Below are 15947 nucleotides of genomic sequence, written 5' to 3'. Positions count from 1 at the left end.
GGAAAAATATGTAAATTCTCAGCGATTTTAGCAGACCCCTGTTTATACCAGTCATCCGACAGCCGTGCAGTGGAGAATAATCTCACCTCGGACAGAGCGAAACGGGATCATTGATGAGCAGCTGGAGATCAGTAGGAGCAGGTTGAGTCTGGAGAGCATGATCACGTTAGCAGAGGCAGCGCTTCAGGAAACAGCTGAAACAAAGCAGAAACACACCCAGTCAGATCAAACACAATGGAATTGAACACCCTTCACTGGGTCTCCATGCACTACATGGGGATATACAGCCTGACAGGTAGATTTCTACACGGCCCTTACAAAAGCACCAGAGCTCAGCTGTGAAGTCCAAGGTATCCTAGTGCCTGTGTGTCCTCTTACAGCAAATGTGTGACTCAGTATTTCTGAAAGATTCCTGCTTAATACAGTCAGGGACAAATTAACAATATGTAAGCCATGCCTAGCAGCAGAGGAAGGCCACTGCCTTGTTATGATGTTAAACATTAAGAAGAAGTAAACACACTAAACAATTCCCTCCACTGCATTGTGAAGGCTAAAAGTCAAAAGTCAGCCTCCTGTATATGAAGCAACTTGAGAGCAATTGAACGCTTATGGTCCAAGGTGCCAGATCAATCTTTTTGTGGTTAAGATGCTTGCTTGAGGTGCAGAAGCTAGTCAGTTAGCGCACTTTTAGCTCTTGCTGCAGTGAAGTCGCCTCTTGTATTCAAATTGCGTGAATATTGCGCTTCTGTGTTCTAGTTTGCATTCCAGGTTTTGATACCTCTGTACCCCATAACAGCAGCACAACTAGCTCAACACAGAAGTGGATAGCTTGATGATATGTGAAATACATTGCATAAGATGTTCTAAAGTCATTAAGGGCCATTAAGGAAGCACCAAACAAGGAGTGACTGTTATCTCTGCACACTTTCTGCTTCTGGTTTTAGCTGTTGGATCAGATGCAGGAAACCCCTATTGTAGGTGAGTTTACAGGCTACTCAGGTCCTCAAAAATGCAGGACACACCAGAAGAGGTCCCTGCACTTCTAAGAGATCCAGCAAGCAAGATGTAATGCTGCAGGCTAGCCAGGGATATGCTCCCTCATGAATAGACCCCTTATACAAACCCAACCATTTCAGCGAACTCAAAACAAATAACACAACGTAACCCTATCACCTAGCAGGGTGGAGAGGCAGTGTTAATAATTAAAGAAAGGCATACATTTTTTATATCAACACTTATAGCTAGTCTTGAAGTAAATTAGCTTTTCCATATGTACTGGCAGATTTTCTTTCTTTCTTTCCAAGGAATACTGTAAATAAATAAATAACCATTCTGTTGTGTGTCTACACCCATAGCAACTGTTTAAGTTGGCACCACACTCTGAATCCCAAATTGGGGTTGTTTTATACACTTGCGTTTACCTTCAAATGTATTGAAATGAACTTAATCAACACAAATGAACTGCTGTTTGGTGGGAGTTCTTGTGCATTTCCCCCACCACTATTTGACATATGACACAACAAATGTGTAAGCTGTGGGCCATTTTTCTCAAAGCTTTTCCTTTGAAGTGCAAGTTTGAAAGAGAAAGACGGAGCGTTCGAGGCAAGTGTCAAGCACGCGAGGGCTTAATTGAGCACACAGGTCTGGTAATGAAAGTGACGTCAGAATACGCTTTGAGCATGTAACCTGAGAGTTGTTAATTCCATATTAAAAAGCTTTCTTGAATGCCATTAAAAACCCTGGGGCACAACTCTCCTATTTGCCCTGCAAGCTATGCTATTGGCATGTATTTTTTTTTTTTTGTGAGTTCAAAGAGAGTTCAATATTTTTTATACAGTAAGTGCTTTTTTGTTGCAAAATCCATTAGAATTAAAGAAAGTTATGCTCACAGCGCTGTATTTTACTTCTATAGCCATAAATGGGAAACTCTTTTTGCCTTTATTCTGAAAAGGCCTACATTTTAAATAGAATAGCTCTGCTGTGCTGTTTAATTTCTTTAATCCTGATGATATACAGTACTTGAAGCTTTGCATTCCTCAAACAGTATGTTTTAAAATAGATATGTTCTGGTAAACACAATACAAGAGAACACTAATTGAGTTTGCAGGACAACATATTCATATCTGAACAGGATTTTTTTTTTTTTGTAGAAAAGTTTTTATTTTCTGACAAATAGATCTCAAAATGTGTATCACAATCATAAACAATTTACAGACCTTCAGTTCATTATTTAAAAATATCTGGAGAGTGGAATTTAAATTTCAGTTCCAATATGTACAGATTAAAAGAAAGCACTTTCAAAACTGTAATACATTTTTTTTTTTTTTTAAGTAATTGGAAATATAAATATATTTAATTAAGCTATATTCAAAGAATAACGCTAAAATTGAGAAAACTGCAAAAAAAAAAAAAGAATTAAACAACACGGACAATGTAATCTAAAGATAAAGCCCACTACCTGAGCACTTGATATACAATATACCTGTCTGGTTTTCTATTGCTGTTGTTCCCCCCCACACACACCCACACACACTCACACACACCCACCTGCAATTTCTAGGACCCCAGGAAGGCTGGCAAAATATATATATATAAAATAGAAGAAAGACAATCCAGTAAAATTAAAACAATATCAGGAACAACAGACAGACGCTGGATGTAGGCTTTCCTTCGTTTGGATTTTGTTTATATAAAGCCAACTGAAGCTAATGTGACAGAATACAGGGAGACAGTGATCCTCCACCCACTCCACTAGGACTCCAAACAGCAAGGAGCTACTCTTAAAGAGACAGTAATCCTTTAATCGCTGACTGCAGCACAAGTATAGTGGCACTCCGTCAGCCGCGGTTCACTCAGTAACACTGTCCTCAGCCCCCACTCTAATTGAAATGGTTCTTGGGACTTTCATCTAGAAATCCTACACTGTGGTTTTCTGTGGTGCTTGAATATTTAAAAAGTTATTTAAAAAAAACACGAAGAGTGATATGAATTTTTTTTTCAGTAAGTCTTTGAAAATGTCAAACTAAAAAAAATGTATTTCAGAAAGAAGACATCCACTTAGTAGTAAAAAATAACAGTTTACTGGTTGTGAAATATATGCCTGATTGCACATGAACAATTGGCAAACAGATATGCCCGACATGAACATGATACTCGACAGATACAGAATACATTCACGTTACAATTTGGCCCATGACATTATCCATTGGAGCTCAATAGCTGCCCCTATGCTGGCTGAGCTGAGATGAATGCAGTACAGTGACTAAGAATGACTTGGCCAGCGGGCAGGACAAGTGGCTCTTGGGGCCACCTTCCCCCTAGACAAGGCAAGCTGCAGGGTGGAGGCAGGGAGGAGGAGGACCAAACAAAGAAACAAGAGGGGTTTGTGGGCAGAGAGACCTATTTAACTGGTCAAACTGGTAACGTATGGAATTGATGGGTGGAGTCTCCTTTCGGAAAGACAACAAGTTTTCAATTCTGCCAACACAAAATGGTAATTACAAAACTGGTTTTGAAAAATACGATCTGGTTTTCTAGACTCTATTCTAGACTGTTACCCCCCTCAACCACCCATTAAACATCTCTGCATATCTAACATATGATACTAACTAAAAGCAGAAAAGAAACCATGGACCAAGCAGGCAGAAAAAATTGATTTCCTTCACATTCCATTATGGGACATTCTTTTAGGGCATATGGATGCAGTATTAGTGGAGCAATGTTATGGTAGCCTGGTTTTAATTATAAGCTTTAGCTTACGTGCAATATGGATTATGTAATAATATTTCCTAAACTGGTTTTGGGTGTGAAATGGTTTGGGGAGTGATTCGTAGTAGTTTTTGCTATTACACCATTGTGATGTGAGTATGCATAGATAGTATAAAACTTCTATTATTCAAACTAAATTGTATCAAATGTTCATAAAATGTAATTATTAATATTACATTCCCAATTAAGATGAAAACTATACATTATATTGTTCGTCTTGTTCATTGAACAAATGTTGAGATATCACGCATCAAAAAACGTTTTCCTATTTGGTGGTCCTGGGTGAATGTTTCTCTCATTGTGGCTCCATCTTACATTCGTTCAAATCCCACAACAGAATGGCCTGGCGAATCACACTGCTCCAATTTATGTTGCTAAGCAGATGCAGAGCTGAATCTAAGGAAAGTAATTCTACAAATTCAGTTTTTTTGAAATTAGGGTTAAACCACGGGTGGCCAAAGTTGGCCCTTCCAGTTCTGGTCTTTGTTCCAACCCTGTTCTAAATATTTTAATTAAACCGATGAAACCTCCAGACCCTGAAGTAGTGCATTAGGTTCTTTTACCTGTTAAACCTGGACTGGAGTCACCGTGTTGGACACTCCTGGTTAAACATGCTGTGTTTTTTTCTCTGAATGTTCATGGTGTATCCTCACAGGTCCAGGTTTTCATTTCTACACAAGTTCTCTATTTTTTAATTGTTATTATACTCTATTGAAGAGCTGTCACTATAGCAATGAGGTTAAAGACTAAGGGGCTGTTCAGATAACAGACATATTTGTAAAACCACACCAACTTAAAAAGGCATTTCTGAACAGTACAAAGAACATAACTGCCAAATTAAATCCACAGTTTCACTTCCTCCACTAACAGTTCTCTTAGCAGCAAGCATACAGTTCACAGGTGGGCTGTGAGCCCAGGGCTGTAAATCCTTCAACCCGAGGGAACAACACATTTCATCTCTGTCAGGGAAAGGCAAAGGAAATACACCCAGGTTCACGATAGCCCCGTCTTTCCTTTAACAGTTGTATTTGTAATGTTATTGTAAAAACGTTTTGTTTTCACAGCACCTCGGAGGAAAATCTCTCACCTCATTTGCACACAAGCAGCAGCACATGTGCGAAGACAACTCAGAGCTCAGTGTAGGCAATGCTGAGACTATGTTGCTTCTTCACTTTCTTTTATTTTTAATTCATTCAGTATGTGCAAATATTTCAGATACAAGTAGATGAACGGCTGCATGCTGGTATTTTTGCTATGGGAAGCAGCAGCAACTTATGTGTTGTGTTGTGTGGTACACTGCCCTACGGAAGCAGAGGAGCCTGGCTCTTCTGCATTGTTTTTAACGCTCGCTGGCAGTGTGTGGAGTCGATGGTTCATGGCCAGTTCATGATATACACAGTTCAAACTGAATTAGAAAATAGAAGCAAAGAAACAGTCAGAACTATCCGTAGAGTAGAATACTGTAATACAGAGCTACACCAGTGTTAGAAGACTTTGTCAGCTCACTTGTTACTCCAGTGTTAGAAGACTTTGTCAGCTCTCTTGTTACTCCAGTGTTAGAAGACTTTGTCAGCTCACTTGCTACTCCAGTGTTAGAAGACTTTGTCAGCTCACTTGCTACTCCAGTGTTAGAAGACTTTGTCAGCTCTCTTGTTACTCCAGTGTTAGAAGCTTCACAAGTGCTCAGCTGGCTGTTCCTCAGTTAGGAACCTACCGCTATTTTTTGCTGAGGGATTCTTGTAAAGGGATCCCCAAAAAATCTGGTTTGTTCCCCTTCAAATAAAATAATAACTGTGGGAATCCAAAAGTGACTAGCATAACAGAGTGTTATTCCATTTATTCTATAAGAAACACATTTGCTTCATGTTTTTTTACAGGTACACTTATTTTATAAAATGCATCATGTGCTTTGCATCACCCCTTAACATAGTCATTATGTTTTAATATATTACAGTTATCCAAGTTTAATTTTAGATTACTTGGGTGTAAAATTCCAACAGAGATCCAGATATTTAAGCTTGTAAGCGTGTACTATGCTTTTGCTTTTTGTGTTGCTGTCTGTTCATTGATTCATTATTAATGTTCTTGAATATCCATGTCCTGCTCTATCCAAGTCAGGTGCCATGTATTCCTCTACAATGTGAAGTCAAGTGCTTCTGACAGCTAGGCACACAAAACTGAAGTGCAAGCCGTTAGCATTCTCACTTCAGTCCAGTCTGGTAAAAAAAAAAAAAAAAGAATGATAGAGCACCCTCAGCTTCCAGCTGAAACCTTCTACTCATCAATGCCGTAGCTACTTTCCTTCCATCTCAAGAGCCTTTACTTTTGGTTTCCTTTAAAAGATGTTTGTATTGTAATAGGATCCTACTGTAGTAGCCCTCAGCGAGATGAATTAGCGTTCCATACCTTGGATTCTGCACTTCTGTCACTTTGGGGGGTGTCTCTGGCTTCTCTTTAACAAATGGTTGTTCTGTCCGCAGTGAACAGATGAGCCGGACAGACCTGCTTTAACTAATGCATATGCCTAACCCTACATAGTTGCAGCTCTATATTTGACACATCTACTCTGGAGCTTCCAGCAGAGCGGCTCTCGTATTCTTCATGCCCGTCGTGGCTTGGGAATAGCTGTCCGAGTTCAGAGGCTGCCACACTGTAGGAGAGCTGCAGCTGGGAAATACTTTCCTTCTTAACTGCTTGTAATCCACACAATGCAGGGGCAATCTGTCATCAGATACATTATCTGGGCGGGGGAGGTATTATCTGACTTACAGATACGAGGCAGGAGATGCCTGTCGGACACCTGGTGTAATATAACCCTGTTAATCTTGTGCCATCGGAGCGTAACACACTGTTGCCTGCTGCCTGCTTGGGGAAGGAGGTACAGCAATATATACAGTCTATAATTTACTGTATAAGGGCTCCACTAATTCGCTGTATTCACATTTCATTTTTTGCACTGTAATTTTCAAAGCAGTTTACATATTTGCAACAGTATTCAGTACAATATACAGTAAATAGACTAATTTACCATATTTGCAATGCAGTGTTGTGCAACAAAGGATTATCAGGTCTAATCTATTTTATCTAGTTCTAATTGCCTTACAGAATAGGGAAAACAATTATGTGTGCAAAGGCTTGGGCACATTATAATAATATCACGATCATGATGAATAGAGTACATTGCACTAAATCTCCCTGTAATGTGAAAATGTTAAGTCCAAAACAGAAGTTATTATATTTTTGGGGGTTGTGTAAAGATTAATGTTATATGGCAAAAAGACATATCAGGAATTCATTTCAGGAAAGAAATAACCTCATTTTGAGGTCTGAACAAAAGCTGCTGTGTATTTTTATATTGACAATACAATGTCATTTCATGTACAAAAATGTGTAGTATGAGATTAGGAGGAGGGTTGTTTTCAGAATACTTTCTGGGTTACATTTGATCAGAATGGAAAGTAACTACTTTTTAATGTGATATCCCCAAAAATTAAGACTTTAATCAATCTGTAAAGGTGAATATATATATATATATATATATATATATATATATATATATATATATATATATATATATATAAAGAGAGAGAGAGAGAGAGAGAGAGAGAGAGAGAGAGAGAGAGAGAGAGTCTTAAATCCTTGACGAAGCCTAGTTTGTGTCTATTAATTCCTGGTCCTATATTGTATTTAGATGTAGTGCACACTCAGAAAGAGTATGAGCCCAACGCACCACCCTTAACATTATGGAAGAAGTGGTGGGAGTTGAGTGCTTCAGGGCACATACTTTAGATGCCTATTAAACCTCTCATGTAATCCTACACAAGCCTTGTGCATCGATTTCTTTTTTACAGTGGTAATGTTTTAAGATGGCAGTTTATGTATGTTTCTAAGGAATTACACATGGGCCCTGTTTTATGGAATGATTCCTTTAGGACTCTAACGTTTTTCAAGTGTCACTATCTGTGCACAACATAAATACTAGTGTTTACGCAGTTTTACAGGAATAACTGCAGTACATCTCACACAGTAACCTTATAATATTATACTACAAGAGATACTGACTGCTTTACAATAATAAAATAATAAAGTTTTACTGTTTCAAGTTCTATTAAGTTTTACTGAGTGAATGTTAACACACCTTGGGGAAGGCGAAATACAGGTGTTTGTTAACTAACTCAACCTTTACTACAGTCGCTTAATCTGTGAAATATCTTTTTTTTTTTTATTTTATCTATTTAATTTAGAGTGCCCAATTATTTCACCCCCAAATTTATCCCCAATTCAGAATGTCCCAGTGTCCTCTTTAAACCCAGAACTCAAGAGTGTATGTGAACGAGTTATCGGCCACTGGAGGACATGGGCCAGTCCTGCAGGTGCCTGTCTTCAGGACTCTTCTGAATAATTGAATTAGGTTTACAGTTCATTAAATCTTTTTTTGAGAGGGTAAGAAGTTATTTAACATTTAATTCACTTTTAAGAGCGTTTTAATAAACATCCTTTAAAAAAACTAAAATATTCCTGTTTCAGTAAAAATATATTTCCAAGACTATTCACACAGCAATCATGTTAAATAAAATGTTCATTCATTCAGATATTCATTAATCAGCCCTCCATTGCATTACCATTAGACCAGAAAAGTCTTTAATCAATAACAAAAAAAACAAAACTGTTAAAAACATTGTCTACATGACTCATGAGTTCAAGCTTTCTTGAAGCAAAGACTTGTTCTTTATTATCAGTTATCACCCTCTTTTATTCACCACGCATTACTAAATGTTTCCTTAGACCGCAGTGCAAGTACTGGCAGGCTTGTTAATGCCTCGTGAAAGCGACCCTTTTTAGGTATTATTGTCATGCCGCAAGCTGGTTTCTTGGAATTTCCTGTTCACATATTTGTGCAGGGGTCGCCAGATGTGTACCAACAACGTCCATGTTGACATTTTAGGTCACCATACACATACTGTGTGTTGATTGAGAAGCAGTCATTTTCATCTCGGTTTGTAACCACACAACCTTGAACCATCCACCATATAGCTAAAGAAGCAATAATATCACTGACTGGCAAAGGCTTTTCTGCACCGACCACACCACAGTACTGTATGTAAGAAGTGTCCAGTCTTGGCCCCTTCCTTACAGCATTCAGGGCTGCTCGTCTGTATGTCATCCTTCCTGTCTCTACGACAACAACAAGCAGCTCAAGCTCCAGGGATTGCTTACTCTACAGTACTACTTACACATACTAACCCTATTTGCCATAAATCCACATGTTTAAGGCCACTACACTGGTTTCCCATGAAGCAGCACATTCATTTCAAAAGCTTACAAGGCTGTTCATAGTTCTGATGCTGCCTACTTGCAGGAGTTACTTATTTCCTACAAACCAGCTCGTACTTTGAGATTGGCAAATGTTGGTCTCTTTGTTATTCCAAGAACTTGATTAAAGCCTATGGTTGATGGGCTTTAGGTTTTTGAGCTCCTTCACTTTGTAGCTTACTTCCCAATGTTATCGGTCATGCTGAGTGTGTCAGTATTTTAAAATCTAAGCTCAAGACATATCTCTTTAATTTGACCATTTACTAGCTAGCAGTTTGGAGTTTATTTATTTATTTATTTATTTATGGTATGGTACTAGTCATTTGACTCAATTCACTGACATTGACCGCATAACCTAAAACTAACCAAGTAAATGTAATGTAAATGTAAATGAATGTAAATCAATATCAATGTAAATCCAGTTTTTATTTTTTTTATTGGTCCGAGACAAACTAGACAGACTTTTTTTTTATCTGACCTCGGCTTGGCATGCTTAACTCTCACTTGTTCTTCATCAGTAGAGTAGAACCTTCATCTGCGGGCACTATGGCACAATTACAGACGTCAGAACATTCATCCACCAATCAGGAAGTGCCATTAGAGGTCTAGGTCATATTGCAGACAGGTGGGTATTTTCAATATGTCTATGAATGTGTAGACGCTGGCTATCACCCAGGGGCGGACTGGCTGGGTCACAGGCCAGGTGCCAACTACAATTATAAAGCATCAGACAGAACAAATGTGTATTTTGGAGTTTTACAGAAAATGTTAGAATTTATTGTTTATGATTACAGGGGAAAAAAGTAAAACTAAACCCACCCCGCATCCATATTTTTTGCCCAGAATTAGAGATCTTTTGACCATCATGAATGAAATTATAACAAAATCTGTTACATACACTGAGATAATAATAATAATAATAATAATAATAATAATAATAATAATAATAATAATAATAATAATGTATGGGGGTCTCTGCTGCTCCTGTTTGACTGGGGGTCTCTGACTCCTCCTGTTTGACTTGTTTGACTGGGGGTCTCTGCTCCTGTTTGACTGGGGGTCTCTGCTGCTCCTGTTTGACTGGGGGTCTCTGGGGGTCTCTGCTGCTGCTCCTGTTTGACTGGGGGTCTCTGCTGCTCCTGTTTGACTGGGGGTCTCTGCTGCTCCTGTTTGACTGGGGGTCTCTGCTGCTCCTGTTTGACTGGGGGTCTCTGCTGCTCCTGTTTGACTGGGGGTCTCTGCTGCTCCTGTTTGACTGGGGGTCTCTGCTGCTCCTGTTTGACTGGGGGTCTCTGCTGCTCCTGTTTGACTGGGGGTCTCTGCTGCTCCTGTTTGACTGGGGGTCTCTGCTGCTCTCTGTTTGACTGGGGGTCTCTGCTGCTCCTGTTTGACTGGGGGTCTCTGACTGCTCCTGTTTGACTGGGGGTCTCTGCTGCTCCTGTTTGACTGGGGGTCTCTGCTGCTCCTGTTTGACTGGGGGTCTCTGCTGCTCCTGTTTGACTGGGGGTCTCTGCTGCTCTCTGTTTGACTGGGGGTCTCTGCTGCTCCTGTTTGACTGGGGGTCTCTGCTGCTCCTGTTTGACTGGGGGTCTCTGCTGCTCCTGTTTGACTGGGGGTCTCTGCTGCTCCTGTTTGACTGGGGGTCTCTGCTGCTCCTGTTTGACTGGGGGTCTCTGCTGCTCCTGTTTGACTGGGGGTCTCTGCTGCTCCTGTTTGACTGGGGGTCTCTGCTGCTCCTGACTTTGACTGGACTGGGGGTCTCTGCTGCTCCTGTTTGACTGGGGGTCTCTGCTGCTCCTGTTTGACTGGGGGTCTCTGCTGCTCCTGTTTGACTGGGGGTCTCTGCTGCTCCTGTTTGACTGGGGGTCTCTGCTGCTCCTGTTTGACTGGGGGTCTCTGCTGCTCCTGTTTGACTGGGGGTCTCTGCTGCTCCTGTTTGACTGGGGGTCTCTGCTGCTCCTGTTTGACTGGGGGTCTCTGCTGCTCCTGTTTGACTGGGGGTCTCTGCTGCTCCTGTTTGACTGGGGGTTTGACTCTGGTCTCTGCTGCTCCTGTTTGACTGGGGGTCTCTGCTGCTCCTGTTTGACTGGGGGTCTCTGCTGCTCCTGTTTGACTGGGGGTCTCTGACTGCTCCTGTTTGACTGGGGGTCTCTGCTGCTCCTGTTTGACTGGGGGTCTCTGCTGCTCCTGTTTGACTGGGGGTCTCTGCTGCTCCTGTTTGACTGGGGGTCTCTGCTGCTCCTGTTTGACTGGGGGTCTCTGCTGCTCCTGTTTGACTGGGGGTCTCTGCTGCTCCTGTTTGACTGGGGGTCTCTGCTGCTCCTGTTTGACTGGGGGTCTCTGCTGCTCCTGTTTGACTGGGGGTCTCTGCTGCTCCTGTTTGACTGGGGGTCTCTGCTGCTCCTGTTTGACTGGGGGTCTCTGACTGCTCCTGTTTGACTGGGGGTCTCTGCTGCTCCTGTTTGACTGGGGGTCTCTGACCTGCTCCTGTTTGACTGGGGGTCTCTGCTGCTCCTGTTTGACTGGGGGTCTCTGCTGCTCCTGTTTGACTGGGGGTCTCTGCTGCTCCTGTTTCACTGGGAGTCTCTGACTGCTTCTGTTTGACTGGGGGTTTCTGCTGCTGTGACTGGGAGTCTATGATTACTGCTTTTTCAAGGTTGAGTTATCACTTATGAGATCTGTGATGTACATCTAAGTACAGCAAGTGTTTCATTTCCTGTGATAAATCACACCAACGTTTGATCCCTCATCATAGGAAATGCAGCTGACTTCCTGTTTCCTCCCACCGCCGAGCTGACCCGTCTATGGGGAAGTGCATCACCAACCTTACACAGAGCCCTTTCTGGTTGGGAGGGGGATTTACAGCTCCGATTCTTTCTCTTTCGGGTACGCTTTGCTTTCTCGATACAGGCTCCTGTGACAGTGTTACAAGTGAAGGCAAAAGGAAGCAAATGCTCCTGCAGATCTTGGACATCAACATTAGCAATTTTAGAGAATGATTTATGAAGTAATAATAGCCTGCAGTACTACAACTAGAGAATATCTTAAAATCTGGAATCAGATATTGCACTAATAGATATTGAGTTTAAAGAACTCAATCCTAAATGTTTATTTGTTGTTTTGTGGATGGTAAACTATGAACTCCGAGTTTCCAACGGAATTGCATGCAATTTACAGTTTTTAAAGCTAAGTGATTATAAAATAATCTACCACACATAAGTGCCAGTTTTGATCTCCAGTTTCTCATTTTCACTGTAAACAACAATGCAATGTTGTTTACTCGTGTAAACAGCCTGCTTTGAATCTTACACAGACTGCACATGCTGCTGCAGATACACGGTTGTTATTGACAACAGCCCCCCACCTTGTGACACAGTTCAGGTTTATTATGGGTGTAGAGTCAGGTCGATTTAGCAGCAAGCATGTCAAGACCTGACTTTTTTTTAAAGCACTCAAGCATGCCTTGATTTGATTATTTAAAGGGAGGGGGGCAAACGAGTTGGGATGAACGAAACAACACCTTGCATGAGCTGCGTGGCTTTCTATTTAGTGGGTGATAGGTATTTGAATTTATTTGCTTATGTATATTTAGAACACATCAGCGTAATTTGGCAACAAATTCAATCAGCGAAAAAGGAGAGGAAGGAGCTCCATGTGGCATTCCTGGATTTGGCTAATGCATATGGTTCAGTGTCACATAAACTTCTTTGGGCAGCATTTGATTTTTTCAGCACACCGATGACAGTAACAAATCTACTTTGGAGAGTTGCAATTTAGTTTTTCAACTTCAGAATTCAGCACTACATGGCAATGCCTAGAAGTTGGAATAAGGACTGGATGTACCATTTCTCCACTGGCTTTTTCCATGACAATGGAAGTAATTATAAGGGCATCAAAATGGGTAGTGGGAGGAGAGCGCTTGGCTTCTGGAATGCAACTACCACCAATTCAAGCATTCATGGATGACATGACAATGACTACAACAGTAGCCTGCACTAATCGGTTATTGGGCAAATTAAACAATAACATTGTATGGGCACGAATGCAATTCAAGCCCACTAAATCAAGGAGCATCTCTATAATTAAAGGTAAAGTAGTAGATAAAAGGTTCTACATTAATGGCGAGGCAATACCAGCATGTCCGAGAAGCCAGTGAAAAGTCTAGGGAGATGGTACGACGGGGATCTAAAGGACACAGTTCATGTGAGAGAAGTTAGACAGCAAGCAGTGGAAGGGTTGAAGACCCTAGACAGCAGCGCTTTACCAGGCAAACTGAAACTCTGGTGCTTTCAGTTTGGTCTCCTGCCAAGACTGCTGTGGCCACTGACTGTGTACAAGGTTTCCTTGACAACAGTTGAAAAGCTGGAAGCTTTAATCAGTTCATACGTCAGGAAATGGTTGGGAGTTCCACGCTGCCTCAGCAGAGTGGGACTTTATGGTAAAGGAATACTGCAGCTACCAATCTCTGCTCTAACCGAGGAGTTTAAGTGCGCCAAAGTCCGTCTGGAAATGACATTAGTAGATTCACGCGACAAATGCGTAAGGGAGGCAGCACCTGTGTTGAAAACTGGAAGAAAATGGGCAGCAAAGAAAGCTGTGGAAGATGTTAAGGCTGCCCTTCGAATCAGAGATATTAAGGGGCAAGTTCAGCATGCAAAAGGAGGTTTTGGTCTCAGTTCAGCTCCTTACTGCAAAGCTACGTCTAAGTTGGTGCTTATCTTGGCGAGAGCTGAGTTCAAATCAACATGAAGTTCAACATCTACTCTCATGTAATGGAAATCTAGACTTTGATTTCGCCCCTCCACTGCAAACCACACACCAAGGAGTGCAGACCAATGGGCAGCCTCCTTCTTGCAGTCCAGCCAATCGTCTCTTCTCAGACGAACCAAAGCAGCAAATGTTGACAAGCTACTGACCCTCTGAGTTCAATATGGCACGGTGAGGCAAACCAGCCTTTCCCAGTTTGCCTTCCTAGCCTGCTGGAGTGCACAGGCCAAATCAGTGTTCTCTATGGGTTCCAGCTAATAACAGCAACTTGACTGGGGTTGGAATCAGCATGCTTCCATCACATGACTAACCGTGTACACCAGTGCTGCACGATCAGATTACTCAGATAGAGTTCTCTACAGAAATCAGGTCCTCACAATCAGGTGAGGGTTGATGATTGGGCTGCTGTACCATTCAAAGTGAAACAGCTGCTTGGGTTTGTGATGACTGTTGTTTTTCTTAGACTCTGCAGGGAACAGAAATCTATGCAAATCCAAGCCGATGTTTCTTCACTTGTTTCCCTTGGAATGGTGGATCAGCCCGAACAACACCAGTGACCCTCCCCTGTGGAGAGTTCAGCCTGAATAATCGGCACTAAACAAGGTAGTGCCTCTAATAAGTGAGCCAGTGGAGAGCTTGTTTAGAGGGCAGTTTGAGATAGTCGTGCAGCATGTAACATGACCTGCTCCACTTCACAACAGTGACAGTTTAGAAACTAAAATCTATTCACCATTGTACATTATACCAGAACATTATACATGCATTTGGGGGTTGTGTTAGAATGAATGCAGTATGGCAACAAATTCATGAATATATTTCTGATATTTACAAAATGAGGCCCACAGTGATGTCTGCATTTTGTGTGTGCTTCCCAGCCTTGGAGATCGATCTGTTCTGTCTCACCTTTGCGAAGATGCTCTCATGCAGCCCTCAATCATGCCTCAATCATGCCCAGTGAATACTAGCATTGTTGTGCAGTACAGGCCAGGTGAGCCTAGGGGCAGAGATTTGCTGGGATGGTCTTTGTCCTCCAGAGGCCAGTAACCTGCAGACATCCTCTTCGAGTTCCTGGGTGTAAAAAGACGCAGATTGGCTTGAGGGATCGGAGGACGCCCACTGAGCCTCGGGTCCCGGAGCTGTGTGGGGAAAATAGATAAACAAGAACAAGGAATAGAGCATTGCAGAGCCTTAGAGTTCCTGTGTAATTTGTATTGTACAGTGTATTAAACTGTAAATGTAACACTATAGTGTTTTTCCATTATTTAGTTTAAAATATATTCAGTTATTATGAAGCAAAATACAATAACTGACCTGATTACACAACAAAAAGACACATTTTTGTAAGGATTCTTTTTGACAAGCTCTTCCCTTGAAGATCTGACTGCTGGGTTTAGAAAAAAAGACCTTTTTTTTTGTATGACTGCTGCATGTATTAAATACTGTTGAGAGCTGTGTGGATGACAAATGCAATGTAATCATTTTGAAAGGGATTACGATTACAGTACCTGCTCATGACGAAACATAAGATATAAATCTAATATTAATTTTAGACCTGCAACATGTAACATGTAAACATGCATATAATATGTAAACATGCATTCTCTAGTCTAGCGCCAACACTCCAATTTTATGAAAGACTCATTCGTCTGAATAAGGATGTTTGCCAAAAGCGATATTCCATGCTTGCCATACAAAACTCGCTTGAGTCGTTAAATCAGCTTCTTGAACGCCGAAAGCCTCATCTGCATTAAATCTGATCCAGGACAGAGTGTGTTGTGATTTGTTTTATAATGACGGTTTGAGGTTGCTCGTCTTGTAGTACAGATTACAGTGTTGAATATGTGTGTTAGTGATTTGCTGTAGAAGAGACACAGAGGTTTACCACTCCTTTTTTTTTTTATTTAGTAGTCTCCAATTATTTTTTATTATTTTCTCCCAATTTAGAATATCCAATCATTGTTTAATCTTGGCTCACCGCTCCTACCCCTGCACTGACTGTGGAGCAGCGAAGATGAACGAGCGCTTGTCCTGCGCAGCGTGTGCCGTCAGCTTCTTTTCACACTGTAGACTCATCATGCAGCCACCTCAGAGCTACTGCG

The 15947-nt window shown here is 41.4% G+C and overlaps 1 protein-coding gene and 1 long non-coding RNA gene across 6 annotated transcripts in view; one reads left to right on the top strand and one right to left on the bottom strand.

The window, feature by feature from the left end:
• LOC121316764 (protein delta homolog 2-like) overlaps window positions 1-2955 on the bottom strand; it is an 18980-nt gene extending 16025 nt beyond the window's left edge. Inside the window, exons 1-2 of one of the 2 annotated variants that reach the window (XM_041251930.1) lie at window positions 2548-2955; window positions 87-194 (exon numbers count right to left, since the gene is read on the bottom strand). In XM_041251930.1, the coding sequence (XP_041107864.1) occupies window positions 87-159 (73 nt within the window). In that variant the 5' untranslated portion in view covers window positions 160-194; window positions 2548-2955. Of the gene's footprint in view, window positions 1-86; window positions 1710-2547 lie in introns of those variants that run through there. The other variant, XM_041251929.1, reaches the window with a different exon arrangement.
• Window positions 1-15947, top strand: part of LOC121316767 — a 16711-nt gene extending 764 nt beyond the window's left edge. Inside the window, exons 2-4 of one of the 4 annotated variants that reach the window (XR_005950449.1) lie at window positions 9600-9706; window positions 11837-11967; window positions 15793-15947. This is a non-coding gene — a long non-coding RNA (uncharacterized LOC121316767). Of the gene's footprint in view, window positions 1-9195; window positions 9707-11836; window positions 11968-14723; window positions 15087-15792 lie in introns of those variants that run through there. The other 3 variants (XR_005950451.1, XR_005950450.1, XR_005950448.1) reach the window with 3 other exon arrangements.

Source organism: Polyodon spathula, chromosome 6, assembly GCF_017654505.1.
Source record: "Polyodon spathula isolate WHYD16114869_AA chromosome 6, ASM1765450v1, whole genome shotgun sequence".
Lineage (NCBI taxonomy): Eukaryota > Metazoa > Chordata > Actinopteri > Acipenseriformes > Polyodontidae > Polyodon > Polyodon spathula.
Note: the sequence above shows the minus strand (reverse complement) of the source record. Positions and strands in the feature narration are given on the sequence as shown.